The sequence below is a fragment of the Gossypium arboreum genome, chromosome 9 (genome assembly GCF_025698485.1).
Source record: "Gossypium arboreum isolate Shixiya-1 chromosome 9, ASM2569848v2, whole genome shotgun sequence".
In the NCBI taxonomy this organism is placed as follows: domain Eukaryota; kingdom Viridiplantae; phylum Streptophyta; class Magnoliopsida; order Malvales; family Malvaceae; genus Gossypium; species Gossypium arboreum.
In genome coordinates this window covers 64,963,188-64,987,999 of record NC_069078.1, presented here as the reverse complement: position 1 = coordinate 64,987,999, position 24,812 = coordinate 64,963,188, and the positions used below count along the sequence as shown (strand labels likewise).

Here is a 24,812-nt window from a genome sequence, read left to right as displayed (position 1 = left end):
TGTGTGATTAGTAATTTATTATAATTGCTTGTAATTACACATGTAATATATTTGGGTAAATGTTGTAATCAATAAATCTCATTTGAGTGTAATTGGAACACCCCAATTAATTTCTATAATGCTTATGAAGGATTGAGAATTTGAAAAACTATGTGAGATAATTAGTCACGATAAATTTTTTTTTTTTTGTAATTACAATGTACTACTAGACATGATATGACGAATTAAAATACAATTACATTTTGTCATCCAAAAGCGTTTGAAAAAAAAATAAAGTTCTTTGTATTTGCAAAAGTGTCGTTACTATCTCGACAATTGCCATGTGCTATCAAAACAAAACTGTAATTACTTTCTTAATCCCCTAAATTGGAATATATCTCTATATTAATGCCGCTCTCAAAACCATTAAATTGAAGGGCATTATTTAAACATACTCGAACCCACAACTTTTAAGTTATAGTAGCAATATCATACCAATTAAACTAATATTCAATTAACTGACAATTTCAATTCGATTTTCCTTTTAATTATTAATTATTTTACTTGGATTCAAATGTGCGTTAGACATGTGTATATATTTAAAGAGTTTTTTTTTGGAGAATCATACCCAAACCCATATCCAAATATATTCGAAAATGCAAGAAAAATAAGAAATGAGACCAACTTAATATTAGACATTGTATGTGAACATAGATAATTATAAGCCCTCAATTTACCATAAACATACTAAAGAAATTTCAGTTTCCCATTGTACATTATCGACGTTGCGTGACGGTGTTGGCATGTCGGTCTCTGTGTTCCTTTCAAGCCGGAACACGTATCCGAGGCCACTAAAGTAACGGCGAAGTAAAGGTAGATCGTACAAAGGATTGTCAAGAAACCAAAAGTGGTCAAGAGGAATCTATGCCTCTGAACGAGTGTTGAAAAGCTACCAAACTCTTGGGGTTGCTTCCTCATCGGTACCGACCTCCGATACGGAGTAGAAACCATGCTTTCAACAACCATAGCTTAAGACCGGAAGTCCTTCCCCGATCTGATCTGAAATCATAGGGAAGAGCATGGCTCAAAGACAAAGAACATAGTGTGTAATCATAGGGAAGGACTCGTATTTAGGGAAGGACTCGTACTTCGGCATATGTCGAGTACGAATTCGAACACATGTATGAAGATATAATACTCTAAATACCCTCTTAAATACATTAATTTCTTCAAAAAATTAATTTATAAATGCTCGTGAATATATATCTACAATCAAATTCGAGTAACTTAGTGGCATATTTAGGGGATTATAGTAGCTTCGACCGCTTAAAATGAAAAATTATCCATTTAAGCCCTTTAAAAATTTTAAAATTTAAATTAATAAAGATAAAATTACATTTAATCTCTAAAATATAAAAATTTAATTTAATCTTTTAAAATTATAAATATATAAACTATTAAAAATTAAAATTTAATTTCTAGCTCCTAAAAAAATTTCTAACTTCCCCGTAGCGTCAAGAAGAAACATTGAACAACCAGCATAACGTAACTCAAAAAAATTAATATAATCAGGTCGGATATTTATCATAAATTTGCTTTCAAATGTCTGGACAACATCTTTATAACCTTTAATTAAATGGGAAAATTCATTTTCAATCCCTCTGAAAATTTAATAATTCAATTTAAGTTTTTTTAACACAAAATTTTATAGTATTATCTCGAACTTTATACAAAATTCCGGGCTCCGTCCCATGATATTCATGCTCGAATATGTATCCAAAACTAACGTCGAATTAGATTACAACAAAGCATATCAACAAACAACATGTTTGTAATTATTTAACCAAAAAATGTTCCTCATTGCAGACATAATGAAAACATGTTATCAACTCAGAATCCTTTTTAAGAAAAAGCCTGAGAAAATTTATCAAACGTACATGGAAAACCAAATGCCATAACAGAAAAGAAAATCAAAGAATTTTTTTACATTTTTTTCCTACCAAACAAACATCAAATTCAAAAGAAAGAAAGAAAAATCCATCTGTATCATTAAAAAAGAGGAAACAAAACCCAAAACTGGAAATGAATATTAAAAAAAATGGACTTACACAAAGGAGGGAAAATCAAGGTTGGATGATGAAAATGGAAGAAGCAACCAATGGGGGGAGGTATTATTTGGGTGATGTTCGTATGTTTATATAATCACTGAGCTTGCCTTTATCTTCTCCTTATGTCTCGGTGCAAGGGACGTCATAATAGAAAAACAATAATATTAGGGTGCTTTTGTTTTACTGGCAAAACCGTCTTTTTGTTTTTGTTTGGTTAAAAATAATTTATTTTATAGTCAATATCAAAGTCAAAAATTTTATTTGGGTATCAAAATTAAATTATATATTTTTATAATAGTAAAATATAAATATAATTTTTCATTTTAATAATTTATATTTTAATAATTTTAAATAATTAAATCAAATTTTATCATTTTAAAGGGGTCAAAGTGTAATTTTATCATTACTAATTTAAAATTTTATAAATTATAAAGAACCTAAATAAAAATTTTTGGGTCGGCCCTACCACCCCTTAGATCTACCCCTACTCCTCGAATAGAGATTAAAAAAGAAGAAATTCTTAATTCCATGGGTTTGCCCCTGCCACCCCTTAAATCTGCCCCTACTCCTCGAATAGAGATTAAAAAAGAAGAAGAAATTCTTAATTCCATGGGTTTGAGTGTCGGGTATTTTTCAAAACCAAATTATAATTTTGTATTCCTGAATGTAGCAAGTAGATTCATTTTGATTTTTGAAAATAAAAAATATATGAAGTTTGATAATACATCATTAGCTTGTGTCACATCATCACTTGAAAATTAAAAAAATTATATAAATTTTCATGTGATGACATGATAGAATCTTAGAGTGCCACATACAATTTTCTAATAACCGAACCAGTGATTGAACTGATTAGACCACTTATTCTCAATTTAATCGGTTTTATCAATTCAATTACTAGACAAAAAATAATTAAAATTTCATAAAAGATTTTATTAAACCGATTCAACTTATTCAACTCCTGGTTTTGTCCCAGTATTCCATTCAATCAATTCAACCCCTTAGTGTGGACCAATATACATGTTCTAAGAACATTGGTCACATCATCAAATCTTGATGAAATCCAAGTTTAAGGGACCAAAATAGATCTAGTTGCGAAGTTTAGGTACCAAAGTGAGACAAAAAAAATACAATTACCAAAATGAACAAAAAAGGATATAAGTATCAAAGTGAACCTCGTTATCAAGTTTAGAGGCCAAAAATTATATTATCCCTTAAGAAAAATCCATCCCGCCTCAACCTAGTATAATTACCAAAGTACCATTATATATAATGTAACACTCCTCACTCTTATCCAACGCAGGGACAGGGTTTGAGGCGTTACCAGACTTAAACATTTACAACATGCAAAATCGGGCCATAAAATTTTTTTCCAAAGTTAAAACATCTTAAACACATGCATATCGTCCCTTATATAGGCCTTTAAAGCCTATAACACACATGTTATAAAACTAGGTCCCTATACATGCCACTCACTTGATAATTCTAGCATATGTGTTTATACTCTCAAGGTATTAGCTTGATAGTGTGATACTACCTCCGACGATCTCCAACCCTGAGCTAACCTGAAAACACTAAAAGAAATGGAAAAGAGGGGGTAAGCTTTACGCTTAGTAAGCTCACATGAAAATAATAAGCAATTTACTAACATGCTTTCCATAGTAAAACTAACCCAATTCTACATTTACACATGTTCTAGTTAAGCTGCTTTCTTGAGTTATAGTCACTAAATCATTTATATCTAGAGTTAAGAAACTCAAAATTAAGATCTGTAAATTTTTCCAGAAACTAGACTCATATATATTTCTACCATAAAATTTTCAGAATTTTTGGCCTAGCCAATAAGTACAGTTTATTATTCAAAGTCTCCCCTGTTTCGCTGTTAGACAGCTTCAACCTTTCTTCACTAAAATTTATTATCTCATAGTACGAGACTCGGATAATGTTCCCGTCTCTTTCTCCTGAAAGTATACTCATTAAGGATTCTAAACATATAAATTATAACCCATAATTATTTTTCTACAATTTTTAACAATTTTTCCAAGTCAAAATAGGGGATCTTGAATTCATTCTGACACTATCTCACAGAAATTAGAATATCACATAATATATAACTCTTTTGCTCCCCCTGTTTCTTTTATATAAAATATCCTCATTAAGCTTTAATTCCATAATTTATTTGAAATTTAATTCAACCTACACAATTTTTGGTAAATTATAACCCATAATTATTTTTCTACAATTTTTAACAATTTTTCCAAGTCAAAACAGGGGATCTTGAATTCATTCTGACACTATCTCACAGAAATTAGAATATCACATAATATATAACTCTTTTGCTCCCCCTGTTTCTTTTATATAAAATATCCTCATTAAGCTTTAATTCCATAATTTATTTGAAATTTAATTCAACCTACACAATTTTTGGTGAATTTTCAAAGTCACACAACTGCTGCTGTCCAACACTGTTTTACTACTAAAATTCACTCTTACATAATTTCACTTAATCCATTTTGTCTTATCGAAGTTCACTCAAATATCGAGCATATTGCTCAAAATTTTCTTAAACATATACCTGTACTTATTCATCATATAATCATGTTCACATGTATTTTTACTTAATCGATTTTCCCGTTGAACTCTTCAGAATAATAACTGATACTCAATTGCCTGCACATATTTTCACACTTGTAGCCAAAGCTATCTAGTACGCATAGTAGCCTGCACTTAGTACTACACATGCAACCAATTATCCGGTACACGTAGTAGCCTGCAATTAGTATTACATACGTGACCTAACCATCTGATACATGTAGTAGCCTGCACTTAGTACTACACACGTGATCGAAGTTATCGAGTACGCATAGTAGCCTGCACTTAGTACTACACACATGACCTCACAATAGATCATTTGTATCATTTCTATTCCGAAGGCTCAACCGGGAAATTCCTCACTTTCCAACATGTTACAATTTATTCATAGTCCTTTTTCAATTTGCAATTTACAATAAATAATCATTCTATAGGCAGCCACATTTCATATGATAACAAAATATAATAAAATAAGAAGAATCAATAAATTATTTACGTACAAATTTACCCCGGATCCAGAAATGGCAATTTACCATTCTAGTCTATAACCTTGTATTTTCCTAATTTAAGCCCAAATCTCGATTTCCTTGATCTATAATATCACATTTAGCCTATTAATTAGTCACACTATTCATATGGGTCTAAAAATCATATTTTTAAAAATTTTCATTTTGACCCCTAAACTTTTGCATATTTTCACTTTTGCCCCAAGGTTCGGAAATTAAACTTCTTCCTATTTTCTTATGTTTTATGACATTCTGATCATTTTTCCCTTCTATATAAACATCAAATTCTCACTCTAACATGTACTTATGAACATTAGGTATTTTTACCGATTATATCGTTTTACTCGTTTTCACGTAAAATCGCTTAGCAAAAGTTGTTTAACACAATTTCAAGCTTCATCTTCTACCATTAAACATCAAAATACATGCATATCATTCATGTGTAAATTTTTAAACAAATCCTAACTCAAAATAATGCTAGAAATGAGCAAATCATGTTACCGGGATTTCAAAAATACATAGAACATTAAAAACGGATCTCGGAATCACTTACTATTAAGCTTTGAAGCTTGGCCAAACCCTAAACATGGCTTCTCTTGGTACATCCTGCTGTAGCAAGAAGAAAGAGACACATTTGGGGTTTAAAATTTGTCTTTTAATTCATTTTACCCTTAAATGACCAAAATGCCCTTTTTACTATTCTTTCAAATTTTACCCAAACAAGGCCATTTTTGTCCAAAAATTTATACAATGCTTTAATTATCATTTAAGGACCTCCTATTTAAAATTTCATGACAATTAGACATCTCTAACATATAAAACTCAAATTTTACACTTTTTACAATTTAGTCCTTTTTACTAAATTGAGTGCCCAAACGTCAAAATTTTCGAACGAAATTTTCACAAAATAATTTTGTGAAATCATAGACCATAAAAATATAATTAAAATAAAATTTTCCTCATCGGATTTGTGGTCCTAAAACCACTGTTCCGACTAAGCCCCAAATCGGGATGTTACATATAATACTAGTTAGAAATATATGATAATGAAATTTATATTAATGTTTATACATTAAAGCTAGAAAAAAATTAATAGGAAGGTAAACAACATAAATAGTTACTTATGTATGATTTAGATTATGCTTTGGTCATTGAACTTTAATTAGATCGAGTAAAGTCCGAACCAAGTATAGCTTTGATCTGTCGGGTTGGATTCGGGGCAGGTCAAGTAATGTTTAATTTCGAGTTTTGGCGGGGTATATCCAGTTGAGGTTGGGGTAGGGAAGAAACCACCTCGCCACACCATGTTGCCATATTTACCTCAAATTAGAGTTCGACCTAGAAAAAGTCTAATCAATAAGATAATTGTCCATTAGAGCTCGAGCTAAATTTGACCTCCCTAAACCCTAAACCCTAAAACTTAATTTGAACAACTCACAAGCCTAATCAAGATTTTTCGTTTCGCTATATTTTTGTCCTCATTATATAGAAAGAGCTTCACTATATTTTTATCCTTACTATATAGAAAGAGCTTAAATATGAATGAGTTCAAGCTTGCTCAAGTAGCTCAATTAAGTCTCTGAGTTGAGATTGGGATTGCCACCATTTAGGTTTGGCTTGACTCAATTACACCCCTAGCTCAGACGGTGGGTTTAGTCATGTATTTTAATTTGGAGAAATTATGTTATTAGTCCCTACACTATGCGTGAGTTAGGTATTTTGCAATGTTGTTTGGACTAGACTGGTCGATTAGACTGATTGGATTAGGAATCAGTTGGAGTACTGATCTAGGGAGGTCTTTTAACCTGGTTGACCCAAGAATCAATACGGATTGATTGAACCAGATTTTTAATTTTTTTTTTAATTTTTAATAATTTTTTAATCAGACCGGTTGAATTGGTGAACTAGTGGCCAAACAGATTTGACCACCGGCTCAGTTTTTAAAACATTGGTATTTCTTCTTTGTATATATTAATTGGGTCAATTTTAGTCTTGATTAAAACAACAACAATTAAATCTATTAGGTTAAATTTTGCTATTAGTCTGTATTATTTTGAAAATTTTGAATTTAGTTCATGTTCTTCAATTCGATCATTTTAATCTTTATAATTTTCAAAATTTCAAGTTTTAATTCGATTCAAATGGAAGCCATTAAATTCATTAATTAAAATGATGTTCTTTATTTTAATATTATATGAAAATAACAACCTGATATAGTATTACATATGTGATAATATATATGTCACATAAAATTATGAAAATAACATAATTTAAGTTAATAAACTAATGGCCATCATTTGGGCCCATATTGAAACTTTATAATTTAAAAAGTATAATGACTAAAAATGATCAAATTAAAATTAAAAAAGTTCGCTACTAATTATTGATAATCTTTTACAGAATTTGACCTACTTTATATTTATACAAAATTAAAAATAATTGTCGACTCCGAACATATAAGATTCTTGGCTTCCTTCTCCCCATCTATTGAGTGTCATCTTTTAACTATGGAATAAACTATTAAAATAATCACTTTTGTTTACATCATATTACATTTTAGTTACTTATATTTGAAATGTTACGTTTTAATTATTTACATTATCGTTTTGTTACGAAGTGGCCACTCTGCCGTTAAGATCTGTTACCTCCCAAACGACAGTCCGATATGATAATTAAAATGAGTTTTAAATGCCAACCTGGATACTCAGCTAAGATGAAAAAAGTTATTTTTTTTATGAAAATAGAATACAAAATTTTGCCCTAAAAATTAATTTTCTCCTGTTTTAAAACAAGTAACAATTGGATTTTTTTTAGCACCATTAGAGAAGAGAAGAAAAGAACAATAAAGAAGAAGAAGAAATTGACGCACCAACCTCTATACCTGCTTGCTATTGTGGTTGCTCACAGTACACAAATAAACATGAAGTATGTCTTTTTTTTATGTCACATATGCACAAAAAATGAAAAGATAGATCACATTTTTATAATAAAAAAAAACCATAATAACTCAAAACCCAAGTAAAGAACAAAAAACAATTACTTATTGTAAACCATGCTTGGACCCTCCATTGAATCGATCATTTATTCTTTTGTTTTGAATAAAAAATCCAAACGATTGATGAACCACTCAATTCGATTTCTATTGTTTCGATTCAACAAAGATAGACTATGAAAATTGATGGTTTTTTTCTTCAAAATGGAAACGAAAACTAAAAGAAAAATGAAACCAATGGTTCTTTTTTTTCTAGTTCAAGGATTAATCTGATGCAATGGTTTTGATTATTTCGAGAAACCAAATTAATATTTTCTTTTAATTAATTTAGAATTTTCAATTAAATAAATTTATTTAATTAAAAAAAATCAATTAATTTACTTGGCTAGACATCCACGTTAGCATTTACAACCTGTTTTAACTGCCACGTCAAACTGTCTTTGGGAGGTAATAGATCTTAACGGCAGAATGATCATTTCGTAACAAAACAATAACATAAGTGACTAAAATATAACATTTCAAATATAAGTAACTAAAATGTAATCTAAGACAAACAAAAATAACCATTTTGATACTTTACCCTTTTAACTATGACTACATGGATCACATAAATTAAGTGTGCGTTTACTATGGTGGAAATTTATTATTTTCTTTATTTTGTTCATAAGAAAACTAACATTAAAACTCCTAATCTATGACCCCAAGAGAACAAGCTCGAAAGCTGAAAAGACCAAATCCCAAACCCTCAGAAACAAAGTCGAAGCTGGCAACACTATCCGCACAACACACGGATCACACAAGAGAAGGGAGAGCAAGGAGCTCCAGCAGTACAGTCGACATGGGGCAGCACAACCACTTTGGCAAAGCAAAAGGGAAACACATCAGCGGCAAAGGTCAGAGACGTATAGTGTAGTGACTTAAATAATATTTTTTTCACCACAAAATCATAAAATGGTTTCATTTTAAATTTATTTTAACTGCTATCGTATTAAATTTTAAATTATATTCTAATTTAAATACAACATTTAAATTTATTTTAAAATATAGCCATGTATTAATTTTGGGATAATTTATTAATTTTTTAAAAAATAAATATAATTTTAAAATAACTAGACTAAATTATACATTTGTTAATAATAAACAAACTTTTTCTTTTAATTACAAAAAGAGGACAACACCGTAACATAACAACACAACTAACATGACTTGATTCCAAACTATACCTGAAACGGTGAATACTCTAACAATCAAGCCAACACACAAAAGAATAATAAACTAACTCTTGTTAATAATAAATATCACTCAAAAATGTTAAAATTATTAAGCTTTGTACTGAGTTCAATGGGAGCAATTTTGAAATCTACCAACACATCAAGATCCTTAATAAAGTGCCAAGTGAACCAAACATATCAAAATAACCATCCCAAAAATTTAATCAGTGCTTTCTACTATGTAATTAGGAACCACGTTCAAACCTAAATTTGATTTGTTTGGAATTTTGAGTAATTTCAGCTTCAGTTCAGGCTGAAATTTTTTAACCTTTTATATAATCAATACTTAAAACCAACCAAAACCACCAATATAAATCCCTATCACAGCCTTGTATACACCAGCTAATTGGATCAAATGAAGAAGGTTTTTAATTTTGTTCAGTAAAATTAAAAGAAAATGAATTTTGTTAAAGCCTATATCAGAAACAATTTAGATGGGAAATTAAAAAGAAAACATTCAATTAAATTTTCCAGGGTAAACATGAAATCAGGTAAGGAAAGATTCAACTTTTCAATCCTCAAAATCCCCAGAATTTTCCAGTAAGTAGTTTGCTGCCAATTCTTCGTTCCGATCACAAGCCAAAAATGCTTCGATGACGAGTGCTCTATCGAATCCCATTGCTTCGAGCTACAAGGCAAAAAAAGAAAAAAAAAAAAGAATTGCTCAGTAAAAGAACTTAGAGAGGGTCCCCAAAAGATGAACCACCAATTTTGCATACCCGTTCGATAGCCTCCTGTTCTGCCGGGGTCACATTGATTGCATGAGGCATTTCTTGTTCAGCTTGATCAAATATATCCCTGAAATACAAATTTATACTAATGTTACTAACGATGCTTAAGTTGATGCATAGATAGTCCATACATTAATGAAACAATAAAGCTTCTGTTAATCTCAATAGGACTCGGGTGTGAGTGTCAGACATGTATGTGTTCAACACGGATATGATTTTTTTTTCTAGGCCTTTTCACGTATTTCAATAATCCTTACAAGATTTGTCCGTATATCTTATACCCATCTTCAGATCTAAGTCAACTATCGATATTGATACTTGAAAAGATACGAAAGCCGGATCAATATAAATCTCAAGATATAGTGTCTGCTTGAACTCTTCATGAACTACTCATATTTAACACGCCGATATGAGGATAAAACCTTCAAGGATCCTCCAAATACATAGAAAACTTTCTCTAAAAAAACAAGTTTATCACCGATACTCACCCCCGAATCCGAATAACATAGGTTTTAGAAGGCCAAAGTTAATGGTTTATCACTGACGAATCCAAAACAGTTATAAAAACAAGATAAAATAAATAACAAAGCTTCAGCTCTACCCCCAATAAAACTGTAGATGATTCATCAAAAAGCGGATATGATATTTGGTAAGCACTAACCCTTCAGAACCTTGGAGAGGTTCATTTATTAGCTGAAGAAACTCGGCATGATGTTCTTGAATTAATCTTAAAAGCTGGGGGTTTTGCTTTCCCAGCTCCAGAAGCATGGGCTGTAATAGAAGAAAAGCCGATTAAATCCGGAACAATAAAAGCTCTTGATGTTTAGCCAGTGAAAAACATAGAAATGCAAACCTGTAAAATTTGTGGGTTTGATTGCACCATTGAACGCAATGCTTGGAACTAAAATGCAAACAAACATGCACTTTAGAATTCCTTATGTCGAAGAATTAAAGATCTTCATAGTAACAGAGAAAGCAAATAAACAAAAATCGTATAACAAGCCTGCACCTGTTGATTGTTTCGGAGGAAATCCAGGGATCCAAGTCCACCAGCAGCGGCACCGGAGAGTGTTTCCTAGTATCACTTCAGCATGTTAGGAACCCAAAATCAAACCACTCGAAAGAAGAACTACCAATTTCTACACGTGATCAAAGCACATCAACAATCTGAGGTTTACCTGAGGAAACATGTTCAAAGGTGATGAATTAGGAGCCCCTGAAACAGGAGCAACTGGGGCAGCACCGGATTCAGTGGTTTGACTTGAAGGAAAATGAGGCACTGGAACAGCCACTTCTGCCAATTCAGGAATCCCCTGAAGATAAAATGGCATCATAACCGCAACCAGATTAATATAGTAGTTCAATGTTAGAATTCTGGCTGTATATACAACCATTAAATTTCAAGCATACTGAATATAGATAATCCACTGCTCGCTCGGGGTTGTTATAAGCAGCTCGAAGTGCACGTGTTACTGTTTCTTTGTCCCAGCTGCCACCACCCATATCCATCAATTGTTGTATAGTCTGCTCAAGATTACTTCCAGCAACTAAATTCGAAGCGGCTTGACTATAGGTATCAGTATTTGGACTGCAACAAGGTAAGATAAAAGTTTTTTCCCATTATTTTCACAATGTTCAGAAAGTACCAAAAAGGAAGTCTGCTAGAGCTTCAAAACACAAGTTCCAAGAAAAAAATCAAAAGAAGATAAAATCAAACAAATAACACCTCATAAAATCTCAAAATGTCTAGACAGAAAAAAGAATAACCCTAGCACCGTTTGTCAACAGATACAATACGAGATAAAAGATAGAATAATGTGTTACAACAATAAACGAACTGATAATAAGAGTTCCAATCAAAAAAACAAAAACTAAAAATCAAGTGTCAGTTGAAAGCTCTACTACCGAGTTCTGACAAAAAAAACAGGTTAGAGATCTGTTAAGCAAAACAGCTCTCTCGGTTTGATAAAAAGTGTATCATGTGGGAATTAATCGTTCATATGATTCTTTGATAGAAAGAAAAAAAGGGCATGTTGCTACCATACTTTAAATGATTAAATATAGTTGAAGTAATGCTTAAACCCAATGATTCAAGGCAAAGATAAAAGACCCTAGAACAAGAAAATAACCCTTTCAAATTTCTCAATATCTAGATTTAAATGGAGAATAAAAATAGAATCTAAGCAAGACGGACAAAAAAGGGGTTAGAGACCACTTGATAAAAGAATGCCTAAAGCTTGGGATAAAGAATGTGATCTCTGCATCAACTCATTTTCTTGTTTCAATCAAGGGAACGGAAATTGTCAGCTTCAGTAGTTAGATAGGAAGGAAAATATGTCACGAAGAAAATAAAAAGAACAAAACAGGGCACTGCAGAACGTAAATAATAACTATTAGGTTTTTTTTCTCTTTGTCCACCAGCCATTTGGTTATTTGGTTTTTTTCCATCTAAAAGTAATTTCCAGAATGGAAATACTAACCAAAAGGAAATCAAACTGATATCTAAAGACTCTTGTTCTCTTATCTTCTTTCCTCGGTAAGCAAAAATGAATCATAAGTGGTTTTAAATACTTCTCTATCATGACATTTAACAGCATGAGTTCCATGCACATAAATCCAAGCATTTATTAACCTTATATACAGGTATTTTGGAGATACACCACATACTTAGCTGTTGCAGCATCTGAAGCAGATGTACCGCTCTTTGAGTCCCTGAAATGAAAGAAATTATGAATGCTACTGACTTCGGGAAAAAGGGCAGATTTTGAGGGAGGAAAACTATTCCAGAATGAACTTACGGTGCTTGTGCAGGAATTTCTGGGGCAGGGGTAGGATTAGAAACAGGTGCAGTTGTAGACGGAGCTGATGAAGCAGGCTGTGATGGAAGACAAGGAAAAAGTTGATTCTATACTATACGAAACTTGAACATAATGCTCAATGTAACAAGAAGAACGAATATGAAGGAAACCTGAGCAGACGAGGTCCCAGCCGAACCCAAAGATTTGCTCTGTAAGCACAACCAAAGAATTGAAAATATTGTAAGTAATACAACAATTACATACAAAGAGCTCATGCTAAACCAGGATTTTCTAAAATCAATAAAAGGTACCAAACTGTACTAATCTATACAAGAAGGAAGCTGATAAAAAGCAATCATGAAACAGTCCACAGTCCACAGTCCACATTGCTGGTCAACATGTATTCATTAAAGATTTGCAGAATGAATCCTACAGCTTTTGACGAAAGCTCCACCACCAAAACTATACAGCCTCAAATTGGTATAATATTAGAACAACCAAGGTATCTTGCTACAAGGATGGGCTGGTTCACTAACAAAAACTATCTTCAAATCAGATCCCATCTTCAATTAGATAGATTAATCATTAAAATCAGTAGGCTAAAAACACGGGAAAGCAGCTGAATTTACCAAATTACCTAAGTAAGCTGCTAAAGTTTAATTTACACCCAAATAAGCCGTTACCCTTTAATTGGTACTAAATAAAGTCGTTAACCATTAATATACACCAGATTAAGCCATTAACCTCAAATTTGTACTCAAATGAGCACTTAAACCTTAATTTGCACCTAAATGAGCTTTAACATAAATCAACCTTTCATTTGAAGTAAAATTTTATTAGGGCACAAATCAAAAGATAAGGGTTACTTGGATACAACAAAAGTGCAGCTCCCTTAAGACATGGCGTGTGGTGTGGGTTTGTTACTACTATCTGTATGAATATTAACCCTCCAATTGTACAGTACCAAAATACCTGAATTAACCATCAAGTTACTAACCAAACAATCCAAAAACTATATTATTTAAAATAGCTTTATATATATATATATATATATCTGACGCGTGTATATCATATATCAAACTCCCATCTTGTAGATCATCTTTACGTTGCTCCAACTCTTCATTTTTCAATAATTCCATATTGATGTGAATGACATTTTTCCAAATAAGGTAATGGGGATATGGCATGATAAAACTTAGAAAAAGAATTTTAATACCCGAGTTAGACTCATATCCGACAATGATACCCGAGTCCAAATAACATAGGATTACAACATCATTCACATATAAATTAACTACTAAACTCAAAAACACTAATAAAACGATACAAATGGTTAGAAAATTAATCAAATTAACCTTGCTGAGCATGACAACAAGAAAACCATCTTCAGAGACTTTGTTATCAGCTAACGTAGTTTCATCTTTCAAAACCTTCCCATTATGAATCAAAAGCTGTTGTCCACATGGGTAATTGTCTTTCCCTTGTATATCCTCTATGTTTTTCTTCACCGCCATAACCTAATTCCCAAACAAAAATGAAACTTTAAGCCAAAAATTTTAGCCCTAATAAAACAATAATTGAATGAAAATTACAAAAAGAGGGGATTACAGTGTCGTTGGGCTGAACCCTAATTTCGAAGTGGCTGCCCTTTAGAGTTTTGACGGTGAGCTTCATTTCGACGAATTGAGGGAACGAAACGGCAGCGTTCTCGGATTGTGGATTGCGGATTTGAATCAGGGAGGAAGGGAAAGAGAACACTATAAATTGAGTCTTAAAGGGATTCAAAGGGAAATCAAATAAAAAGAGAGTTTATTTAAAATTAAATTTTAAAAAAGGGGAAAAATATTAATCAAAAGAGAATGGAGGGAGGAGAGCTTTTTTGCTTTTGTTGCAGAGAAGAGGTAGCTGCTCTCTAGATTTTATTTTTTTTTTTACTTTTTTACTTCATAAGTTGAAGGGTTAATGTGCAAAATGGTCCCCCAATTGTAACTAATTTCAAATAGTTTGGTAAATAAGTTAAATTTTGCTACAGGTCCCTGTACTCTTCATACATTTAGAATTAATCCCTTTACTTTTATTTCAAGAAATTTAGTCCTCTTACTTTTCAAATTTAAAAATATATGTCCAATTGTTAAAATCGTTAAAATTCTTCTATTAAATTCAAATTCAATACATCATTTTTTTACATGGCTACCAAGCTAATATCTTTTCATTTTAAAATATCATAAAAATAATTTAGCAAAAGAATTTTAGTTGTGTTAAAATTGGACTTGCATTTTGAAATTTAAAAAGTAAAGGAATAAATTCTTGAAAATAAAATTAAAAGGAATTAAATTCCAAATATATAAAAGTACATAGACTTAGAACATATTTTAACCAAAAATAGGTTAAAATATGAAATCAGTCCTATACTTTCGTAAAGCTTATGATTTATTTTTATAAGTTAAAAGTTAAATCTCCTTTTTCTTTTTAGTTTTAATCCAATTGTTAACACATTGTTAGTATTTTACATCAAAATTTGCTTATGATTTATTTCTTATATTTAGAGTATTCTAAAGGGTAAGGTACACCTAATATGATTAAAGTATTAGTAAGTTTACGTTTTGATCACTTAACTTTAAAAAGTTATAAAATAGTCATTGAATGATTTGGAAGTTTTCATTTATGTCAGCGAGCTATTAAAACCCTTGTTGTGTGGCTTTTTTTGTTCTCACCACCCACACCAATTGAAAACTCTCCTTCACCTTCTTTTCTATGGTTCAATTTTTTTTTATGAAACCACTTTAAACGTCATGAATCTGCGAATATCCAAATAACTTTCCTCTTCGATCTTTAGCACTAATTATCATTCGACTTGGATCTAATGTATGCTCTTTTACTTGTCAATGTGTACTGATCCACCATATCAGTCGCCGATTTATTGCTTAAAGCCTGCTAGCTAGGCTTTAAAAAAAGACTTAACAGTCCGATGATTTAAATAAAAAACGTTTGAATAGTTCAATTACTTAAATTAAAACTTTTGAATAATGCAGTGACAATTTGTAGCTTTTTGAAATTAAATAACCAAAACATAAGATTACTAATAAAGTTGAGCCTACAATTTGAATATAAGTAATTAAAGATTAAGAGTTTACAAAACTGTTTACTTTTTTGAACAACATTCACAATGAAATGATTAATGCCTGTTTAGTAATGCTTAAAAAAAATATTTTTTTGACTCTAAAAGCAATTTTGGAAGAAAAGTTGTGTTAAATAAATTGTTTTTAGTTGAAATCTTTGATTTTTCAGAAGTGTTTGAGAAGCTAAAATTTTTAAGTTTTCTCTCTCAAAAGCACTTTCAAGTTTAATTACAAATGTATTAAAATCATTAATTAAAAATAAAAAATATTTTTTAAAATACTAATTACAAATATTTAATGGTTATGTTTAAATATTTAAAATATAGTTTATATATTCTAATTAAATTTTATAAATAATTAATATTTATTGCTTAAAATATTTAAAATTTATATTTCATATATTAAAATATTAACAACAAGTTATAACAATTTTTTATAATCTTACTAAAATATAATAATATTAACTAATTTAAATATTATTTAAATGCATATATGTTACTTAATAATAATATTTCTAAAATAGACATTTTATTTCTCAGAAGTATTTTTTGACAACAATGCTAAATAGCACAACACTTTTCAAAATTATTGCTAAACTAGTTAGTTATTGTTACCTATTATTGTTCCCTAATTTCGACTAAAAAAAGAGAATTTACAATTTGAATATCTTGCGGGATTTGTAAATTAAACCCAACAATTTAATTGACTTCAAATAGTAGTAGTATTGCAGATGAAACGATGATAAAGAAGGAAATGAAAAAAAAAAAAAAAAGTGTGAATGGGTTATTTCCACAATAAACCCCTCTGTCATTTTGAAATTATCACCTAGTTCTTCCACTTTTTATATTTACCTTATTAGTCCTTTTCATTTTACTATTTTCAACGTTTTCGAACTTTCATCTCCATATTACAATTGCAGTCCCTAATATATTAAGAAATCTTTAAAAAGTCTTTTTTCTTCTTACAAATCAAATAATTGTGCAAATCACGCTTAAAATTAATAAAATTAATCATGCAATTTCCAAATTTTATTATAATAAATGCATTTCTTATAACATTAAAAATAATATTGTACACATTCAATAATAATATTCCAAGAAAAAGCTATGGTTAGTTCTATCTTCCTTTCTTATTTATAAAAAAATAATGTTAATTTCTAAATAATTTATATGATCTATTTTGATATATAATGTGACCCAAAAAAATTAATTAGTCCTTCTCATTAACAAAACCATCAGTTGACTAGTATGACCATTAACCTCGTTGATGTGCTGGAGGAAAACCACCAGAAGTGGCTAGATCAATAAAAAATATTACAAAAATATATTTTTTTAAAAAAATTAAAATATGCATATAGAATAAATTTGAATAAATAATTGTCTAAATTTATTTTGAACGACTGCAAAACTAAAAAACTTCAAAAATTCTAAAAAAATTATTAAATTTATAAAAAATTCTAAAATATATATAAAAACATCAAATGTGTAAAACTCAAAAAATTTATTATTTATTATATTTTATTAAAAAGTATGCTTTTTAATATAAGTCTAATAACTAATTAATTAAAAATTGAAATCTCATTTCACAAAATATATTTTTTAAAAATTACATAAAAGTATTGTAAAATATAAACCCCATAACATTGATAAAAACTATCAAAAATGATGCTTGCATGCCGCGCATGCTGGATGCACTCACGATGTGCTATTGCCCCTTTGCATCCTAATTAAGATGGTTAATCAAATTTATATGAAACTCAAACCAAATAATTTAACTACTAAAATACATGTTTGGATTTACATTAGACATCATCCATTGCGGAAAAGTTACAATTTTTTTCAAGAGTCGAATTAATTATAATTTTACGATAGTAAAAATATAATTTTATTGTTTTAATAGATTATATCTTTATATAATTTTAAATAATTAAATTAAATTTTTATTATTTTTAAAAAGATCAAAATGTAATTTTAATTTTACTAATTAAAAATTTTAAAAGTCTAAATGAAAAATTTTCTATTTTATAGAGGTCGAGGTCGGGTTAGGCGGGCCCTGCCATCCCCTAACTACACCTTACTTATATATATATATATTTATGAAAGAACTTTAATATTGGAATTATTTGATAGTTTTTGTTTATACTTAGAGTATTTTATATAATTTTAATAATTTTTACATATATTTTAATATATATATTTTGTGGAATGAAATTTTAGATTTTGTCTATTAATTTTTTAAACTTTATCTCGACTTCCAAACAAAATTTCTTGACTTTGTTCCTGTTAATAACAACAATCAAAATTTCCTGTCCTCATACTTATACCTCATTGACATTCTAATTTAATATTAAGCATTCAACTTTTAAAATAACTCTAGAGAGATAAGATCATTTCAACAAGAAGTTCAACGTTGAAGTACAATGATACAAATTGGTAAATTCAATGAAGAATTAGTTGCACTAAACATTTTTAAACTATGATTCAAATTTTAAATTGATCCTTAACATTTACACCATTTTATATTAATTATGTTCTTTTATTATTAAAATTGTTAATTTAACTGTTAATTGTTACATCAGATTTTATGTGAAATAATTTAAAATAAAATTGTAAACGAATAATCGATGTTTCAAAAATCTTAAATTCAAGGTTTTCAAGTTTTTACAACAGTTTTATCATTCCTCTTTTCTTTTTTTAGTTTTACTTTTAAAAGTTAAGTCACAACATTCTATCTTTTAAAATTTTCATTTTAAATTTAGATACATAAAATTTGACATATCATTTAATGATTAACAATTTTAATAACCAAAGGATCTTATTGACATAACATTAATAATTTGATGATGTAATTAGAATATTTTAAAGTTTAGAGACCAATTTAGAATGAGAGTAATAATTTGAAGATGTCTAATGCAATTAACTCTTCAATGAAAATGAAACTCTTTATTTTTTATTTATCATGTCGGGTATTTGCATCCGACACATCTAAAGGAAGAAATTATTTTTAAGATTATTCAAATACTTAAAATTTTTCAAATGGATAAATACCCATATTCAATACTTATATCGAAATCCGATGTCACATTGACTTTCCTAGTCTCACAGAGTTGATGTAGTTCGTAGGGCAATGAGCTGACATACCAGGCATTGCTAACCCTAAAACCCTAACCAGTATTGAGAACCATCCTTCCTTGTAGTCTTGTCCATGAGTGTAACCCATTGCCAAACCCCTTATCAACTCCCAAACCGCATTGGCATGTTCAGGGATCAGTTGTTCTATGTCAAAGAAATTTTTATTTGGCTCCTCCTCCATCCTCTTTCAACAACAAAGAAACAGACTCAATAATGACGATAAATAAACAAACAATATTTAGGACTTAACTCACAATTTGTCTCTTCATTTATACTCGTTTTCTTATTTTAATATCTAAATATTTTTTTGTCTCACTTTAATATTTAAATTATTATTTACATTATATTTTACTCTAAAATTTATCTGCATCCAATAAGGATGTATCACGTGTCACTTGCCACGTTTTTTATTGACAATTTTTATTTTTTAGGATAAATTGAAACAAAAATGATATTTCATGTAATAAAGTGAGAAAAAAAAAAAAGAAAAACACATATAGTTTAGAGGTCAAATCATGACATAAGCCAACATTTATCATATAAAAGTGTAATAGTCCTTTTTATTGTCCTTTTTATTGCATTGAAATTCTACAGGTAATCCCTCAATTTTAATTTGACATGATTTCGCCCCTGTATTCATCATACTATTGTTAGTAAGTTCAAATTAATAACATCATTAGTAGTTAAAGTGACGAGAATCTATTTTTAATAGATTTAAGCATTAAACTAACATATAAATTTATTATTGGACAAATAATTAATTGAATTTTCATGTGACTCTAATTGTGTTCTCAAATAATAGAAAAAAAAACCCTAACTGATGGATCTACCAATAAAAAGTAAATGGGTCATGTTATGTCAAAATAAAATAAAGAAATTAAATTCCAAATTATAACATAATAGGGGAACGAAAACCGTAATTTGACATAAGTGAGTCTTGAACATGGGTATTTATCTAGCATGTGTATTTACCTAGCACGGTTTTCAAAGGATCATATCTTTGTTCGCATTTCAAAATATATCATTTAACCCAAATACTTCAAGAAAAATAAAAAATCAGAACAATGGAAAAGTGAATACCTGCTCAATGTAACAGCTGTTGTAGTAGAGGCACACCCCAAAATGCTTATACAAGAAGGTTTTATCAGCATAGGGCAACCTAGGAACAAGATCATTGCTATAAACTACTCTGAAATACTTTGGGACTGGATGATCAAAATGAGCTTCCATGAACTTCCCGAGTTGTCGATTCCCAACCCTCGGTTGTCCGAACGTATAAACTCCAAGCAATTTTTCCATTAATTTCTTCTCTTCATGTATCACAAGCACTATTGGAAACAAAATTGCTAAAGCGCCTCCCAAACTATGCCCGGTAACTATAAATTTTGCATTCTTGTGCTCTTCTAGCAAGCTCCTGAGCTTTTCTCTCACCATATGGTAAGCAGTCATATCTAGTGATCGGATGTCGATTTTATCAATGTCATCAGACTCTTTTACGATCTTTGTTTGAAGATGATAACGAAAAGTTCTAATATCTTCTCTGTTTTCTAAACCTAATGCCTCGAGAAATCCCATATGAAGTTTCCCTACTTTTGGAATTTCATACCATGAGTAATCGATGTCAGTGCTCCAATCGTTAGCATTAAACGGTTCAGTGCCCCGAAAGCTTATCAATATTAGGGTTGCATCCTTAGGCTTGTCACATATCATAAAAACTTGAGTTGAATTCTCCTTTTGGTAATCTAAAATAAAAAGAAATAACCATAGATAAACGATGTAGGAACTAAAAGTGTTTATAGATCAAGTTGTAGTTCGAAAAATATTTTTCTTCTCAAGCATGATTCAAATTGAGTTTGATTTAACTTGCAAGCCTAGGTCATTATGTTTAAAATTTTTTTTATTATTTTTAATAAAAATTAAATAATAATTTGAGCCGAATCATATATATTAAACCTAACGAATAACCCGATCTCGAAAAGTTATGTATAGAAATTGGCTGATCTTACCATCCCAGCCGTTGTAGAAGTCCACAAAATGCATCTGTAAACATCAAAAGTATCAATTGCAAAAACTCAAATTGTTATGACTTATAATTAATTAAATAATGTGTACTATTTTAAAGATAAAATATTTATTTTTACATCATAAAAATTAAAATAAATTAAAATTTTGGTTTGATTTCAGTAATTTTTGAACTTATCTTCAAAATTGGGTCAAAATTTTAGAATTTTTTTTCAACCCTAAGTTCAAATTTATTCGAATATTACATAAAATCAGGTTTACGCAAATATTTGAGTTTATATAGTTCGAATTCTAAAAAAAATCATCACATCCCATTATCGTGAGATATATTTAAAGAGTTATTCAAATATTAATAAACATATGTTTCGTACTAAAAAAGAAAGGAACAACAAAATCGAGATAAAATTGGAAGAAAACAAATTAGTAAAAAAAACCTTGCCTTCCAATGATGAACGACGACGTTTTTAACAACTTGAGCATTTTCATAAGCTAGCTTTGATGCCATCATGCACAGATCCATTATTGCTCTATCATCCAATTCCAAGTTTACAATTCGTTCAGTGACTGAACCGGGTTTATAAAGCTCAACTCGTTCATCTAATTGTCCAATTGTACTAATAAATGTCTCTGTGCCTCTCTTTGGTATTATTACTTCTCCTACAAAAACGAATTTAAATTTCGAGTTTGAGTATAAATTATGTAAATGAATTTAATCGAGTTAAGATCGAAAGTTTAGTATTTCGACTTGAATTTAAGTTTAAATTTTTTATTGTTTAAGTTAAATTCGACTTGAATATAATGTTAGTATTTTGTAAATGGGTTTAAATTCGTTGTTGAAAATTTTGTTCAAGCTCAAATAGTTAGAGTTCATTGCTAGACAATGATTGATATTGAGATTTTTTTTTTGGGAGGAGCGGGGAAAATTAAAATTTTTAAAATTTTAGAAGTTTAATGAGATTTTTTCAAGAAATTTGGAGGTATAATTAAATTTTTAAAAATTTTGTGAGATTAATGAGAATTTTAAAAATATTACAAGAACTTAATTAAAATTTTTAAACAAAATTAAAAGCATGATAATTTTTAAAAAAATTTGAGGGTTAAATTAAATATTTCAATAAATTTCAAGAAATTTTTTTTAAAAAATTGAGGGGCTTGGCCACCATTACAGCCCGCCCTGCCACTAGATAAACTTGGGATTCTATAAAAATCCTCGGTTGAGTTCAAGTCGAATTTTAAACAATGAATTTAAGTTGAACTTAAACTTGAGCTTGAACTTTTCAGTATTGAATTTGGCTTGACTCGATTATAGTCCTAAAGAAAAGATTTGTAAATTATAAGATTTTAATTATAATTTTTTTGGGTCATGGGGCAGCCAGAGCCTTGCCTCTCGTGAATGAAAAGTTTTCATTTCTAACCCTTTCAAAAACAATAAATCAATTTAAGTCCTTTTAGCCTTTTAATTTTCTTTTTTGCCCCACCAAAAATATAATAATTCAAGACTTTTTAACACAAAACTTTTAGCTTTATTAAGGGTTATTGCACAAACCAAGTAGATTAAACTACAATTTTATTTAGGGACTGTAAACAAGACATATGTACTTGCAAATTACTCAATCTCGAATTAGAAAAAAAGCTAAAATTCAATTTAGTTATTGTAAAGTTGAGCTCGAAATAATAAGTTCACCCTATTTTAAGTATTTAATGTTAAATTCGAATAACTTGCGAGATTAATCAATTATTTTATTTTTACTTAGTATTAAAAATCTCAACCTCAAACTCAAGCTTAGGCATAAATAATCGAGCAGGAAATTCAGCACGAAAACCAAGCCAAACAAATTTAGAGAGAGAGAGAGAACTTACCATTGAGAGTGTTTGATAATAAACCTAAGAGAGATCCATTTTGAGAAATAAGATTGAGAATGAAGTCAACTCCGTAACCAGTCAACTCCATTGGCTTACTACACAAACCAAGCAGTTTCCGTACAACGATTGACACAATTATGATCCACCGGTCATTCGCCTCTTCTTCGCCACTGGCACCGCCGCCCATCGCCACCGAACCCCGGTCCGAGCTTTCCAAGAACCTCAACCCACTCTCTAAGTCACCCCAAAGTAAATACTTCATCCAATCCCAAACCCCACCTTTTTCTGGTCTCACAATTAGGTACCGGAAACAATTGCCGGAAATACCACCGTCAATATCACTGTTACCAGCCATTAATGTGTTTTGTTTAGATAGGATTAAGGATGTTTGGTTTTTTTTGAACATTAGTTGCTGTGTTTTTATAATAATGTAAGGAGAATGGGCTAAAGTTTTAACATTATCCAGTTTCTTTATGAAATAATTAAAATTGAAGTTAAACCTTGTAAGGTATTCCAAAAAAATAAAATAAAAATTCAAGTTGGGTTCGGTTTTTGTTGAGTCGAATTTGAATAAATCAGATTTTCTGTATTTTAATATTTAATTTGAGTGGTTCGTGAATTTAATTAAATTTATTTTAATTTTTAATTCGGACTTGATTGAAGGACAAAAATAACATGGATATATATGTATATACGAATTTAAATTTTATAAAAATTATAAATATTCAACATACTTTAATTAAACTCAAGCAATAATAATTAAATTTAAAATTTAAACGTAATTAATTGATTTCAAGCAATTTGGATATTTAAATTAATCTCGAGATGTAAAAATTAAACTTAATTTGAAGTTGAACAAAATTTTGAATTTTGAATTTCAAGCCGATGTCGAACTTTTTTTACTTTATCCAAACAGAACATAATCGTCAGCTTCACCACAATGCCATTTCATACTTGGATCTTATGCCTTTTTAACAACCTCTTTTTTTTTTCTCATCCATTAGATTATCTAAAATTTCGAGTTGTCAATCAAACCGAATTCGATCAATTTAAATAGAAATATTTTTATTTTGAACTAATTTTAATTTTTATTTATTAAAAGAAATTATATTTATCTAAATTTATAATTATAAAATGTATAAATATGTATATAAAAAAATTTTAAATCATAAAATGGACCTAATGCTTTAACAAGATATAATTTTGAGGTTTACCTAAATTTTTTGACTAATATATTATGTTTTTTCATACAATACAATTTACAAGTAAATTTAATAATTAATATATTCATATTGCATTTACATATTTTATTATATTATAATTGTATTTTAAGGTATTTTATATTTTTAAAAGTGTTTATATATTAATAATTTGTAGATACAAAACATATATTTATATATATATATATACACACTTTACGAGCTTGCTTGAAGTGGATCACTAAAGAAAGTGATGTATGGGGCGATTGAAAGGCAGACGTTTCGAGGATTCCAAAAATAGTAACTTTATCTATACGATTATAAGATACTAATATAATAAAAAATAAAAATGTATATATCTTTTTTTTTTAAGTATCATATTAGCTATGAATACATACATTTATCAAAAATTTTAAGGTAAATTATAAAAAAAAAAATAATCACTTCTATTTGTCTTAGATTACAGTTTAATTATTTATATTTAAAATGTTACGTTTTAGT

General features: G+C 29.4%; 2 protein-coding genes and 2 long non-coding RNA genes across 4 annotated transcripts; all 4 read right to left on the bottom strand.

Moving 5' to 3' along the window:
- Positions 1–647: 647 nt before the first annotated feature.
- LOC128280922 (uncharacterized) lies at positions 648–2,219 on the bottom strand. The gene is made up of 2 exons (XR_008271131.1): positions 2,088–2,219; positions 648–1,038 (listed from the first exon to the last, which is right to left on the bottom strand). It is a non-coding gene; the product is annotated as an uncharacterized LOC128280922 (long non-coding RNA).
- Positions 2,220–3,249: 1,030 nt separating this feature from the next.
- LOC128280921 (uncharacterized) lies at positions 3,250–5,818 on the bottom strand. The gene is made up of 2 exons (XR_008271130.1): positions 5,739–5,818; positions 3,250–3,661 (listed from the first exon to the last, which is right to left on the bottom strand). It is a non-coding gene; the product is annotated as an uncharacterized LOC128280921 (long non-coding RNA).
- A 3,839-nt stretch (positions 5,819–9,657) lies between these two features.
- Positions 9,658–14,950, bottom strand: LOC108454453 (ubiquitin receptor RAD23b-like). The gene is made up of 12 exons (XM_017752920.2): positions 14,586–14,950; positions 14,333–14,494; positions 13,148–13,186; positions 12,978–13,054; positions 12,847–12,891; positions 11,590–11,767; positions 11,358–11,492; positions 11,189–11,254; positions 11,033–11,080; positions 10,841–10,950; positions 10,168–10,246; positions 9,658–10,076 (listed from the first exon to the last, which is right to left on the bottom strand). The coding sequence occupies exons 1-12, from the start codon at positions 14,649–14,651 to the stop codon at positions 9,960–9,962; spliced, it is 1,122 nt and encodes a 373-aa protein (XP_017608409.1). The 5' UTR covers positions 14,652–14,950; the 3' UTR covers positions 9,658–9,959.
- Positions 14,951–19,034: 4,084 nt separating this feature from the next.
- LOC108456071 (triacylglycerol lipase OBL1-like) lies at positions 19,035–23,576 on the bottom strand. The gene is made up of 5 exons (XM_017754663.2): positions 23,110–23,576; positions 21,689–21,906; positions 21,234–21,267; positions 20,308–20,969; positions 19,035–19,411 (listed from the first exon to the last, which is right to left on the bottom strand). Exons 1-5 carry the CDS (start codon positions 23,516–23,518, stop codon positions 19,175–19,177), a joined length of 1,560 nt encoding a protein of 519 aa, XP_017610152.1. The 5' UTR covers positions 23,519–23,576; the 3' UTR covers positions 19,035–19,174.
- Between the last annotated feature and the right edge of the window lie 1,236 nt (positions 23,577–24,812).

Excerpts from the sequence above, each read along its gene's own strand:
- LOC108454453 (XM_017752920.2), bottom strand. The coding sequence starts at position 14,651 with ATGAAGCTCACCGTCAAAACTCTAAAGGGCAGCCACTTCGAAATTAGG. Across the intron at positions 13,187-14,332 it reads TTGTTGTCATGCTCAGCAAG|AGCAAATCTTTGGGTTCGGC; the intron begins GTTAATTTGATT and ends TTGTGCTTACAG. Across the intron at positions 10,951-11,032 it reads CAAACCCACAAATTTTACAG|CCCATGCTTCTGGAGCTGGG; the intron begins GTTTGCATTTCT and ends CTTCTATTACAG.
- LOC108456071 (XM_017754663.2), bottom strand. The coding sequence starts at position 23,518 with ATGTTCAAAAAAAACCAAACATCCTTAATCCTATCTAAACAAAACACA. Across the intron at positions 21,907-23,109 it reads ATTATCAAACACTCTCAATG|GAGAAGTAATAATACCAAAG; the intron begins GTAAGTTCTCTC and ends TCGTTTTTGTAG. Across the intron at positions 19,412-20,307 it reads ACAGCTGTTACATTGAGCAG|AGGATGGAGGAGGAGCCAAA; the intron begins GTATTCACTTTT and ends TGTTGTTGAAAG.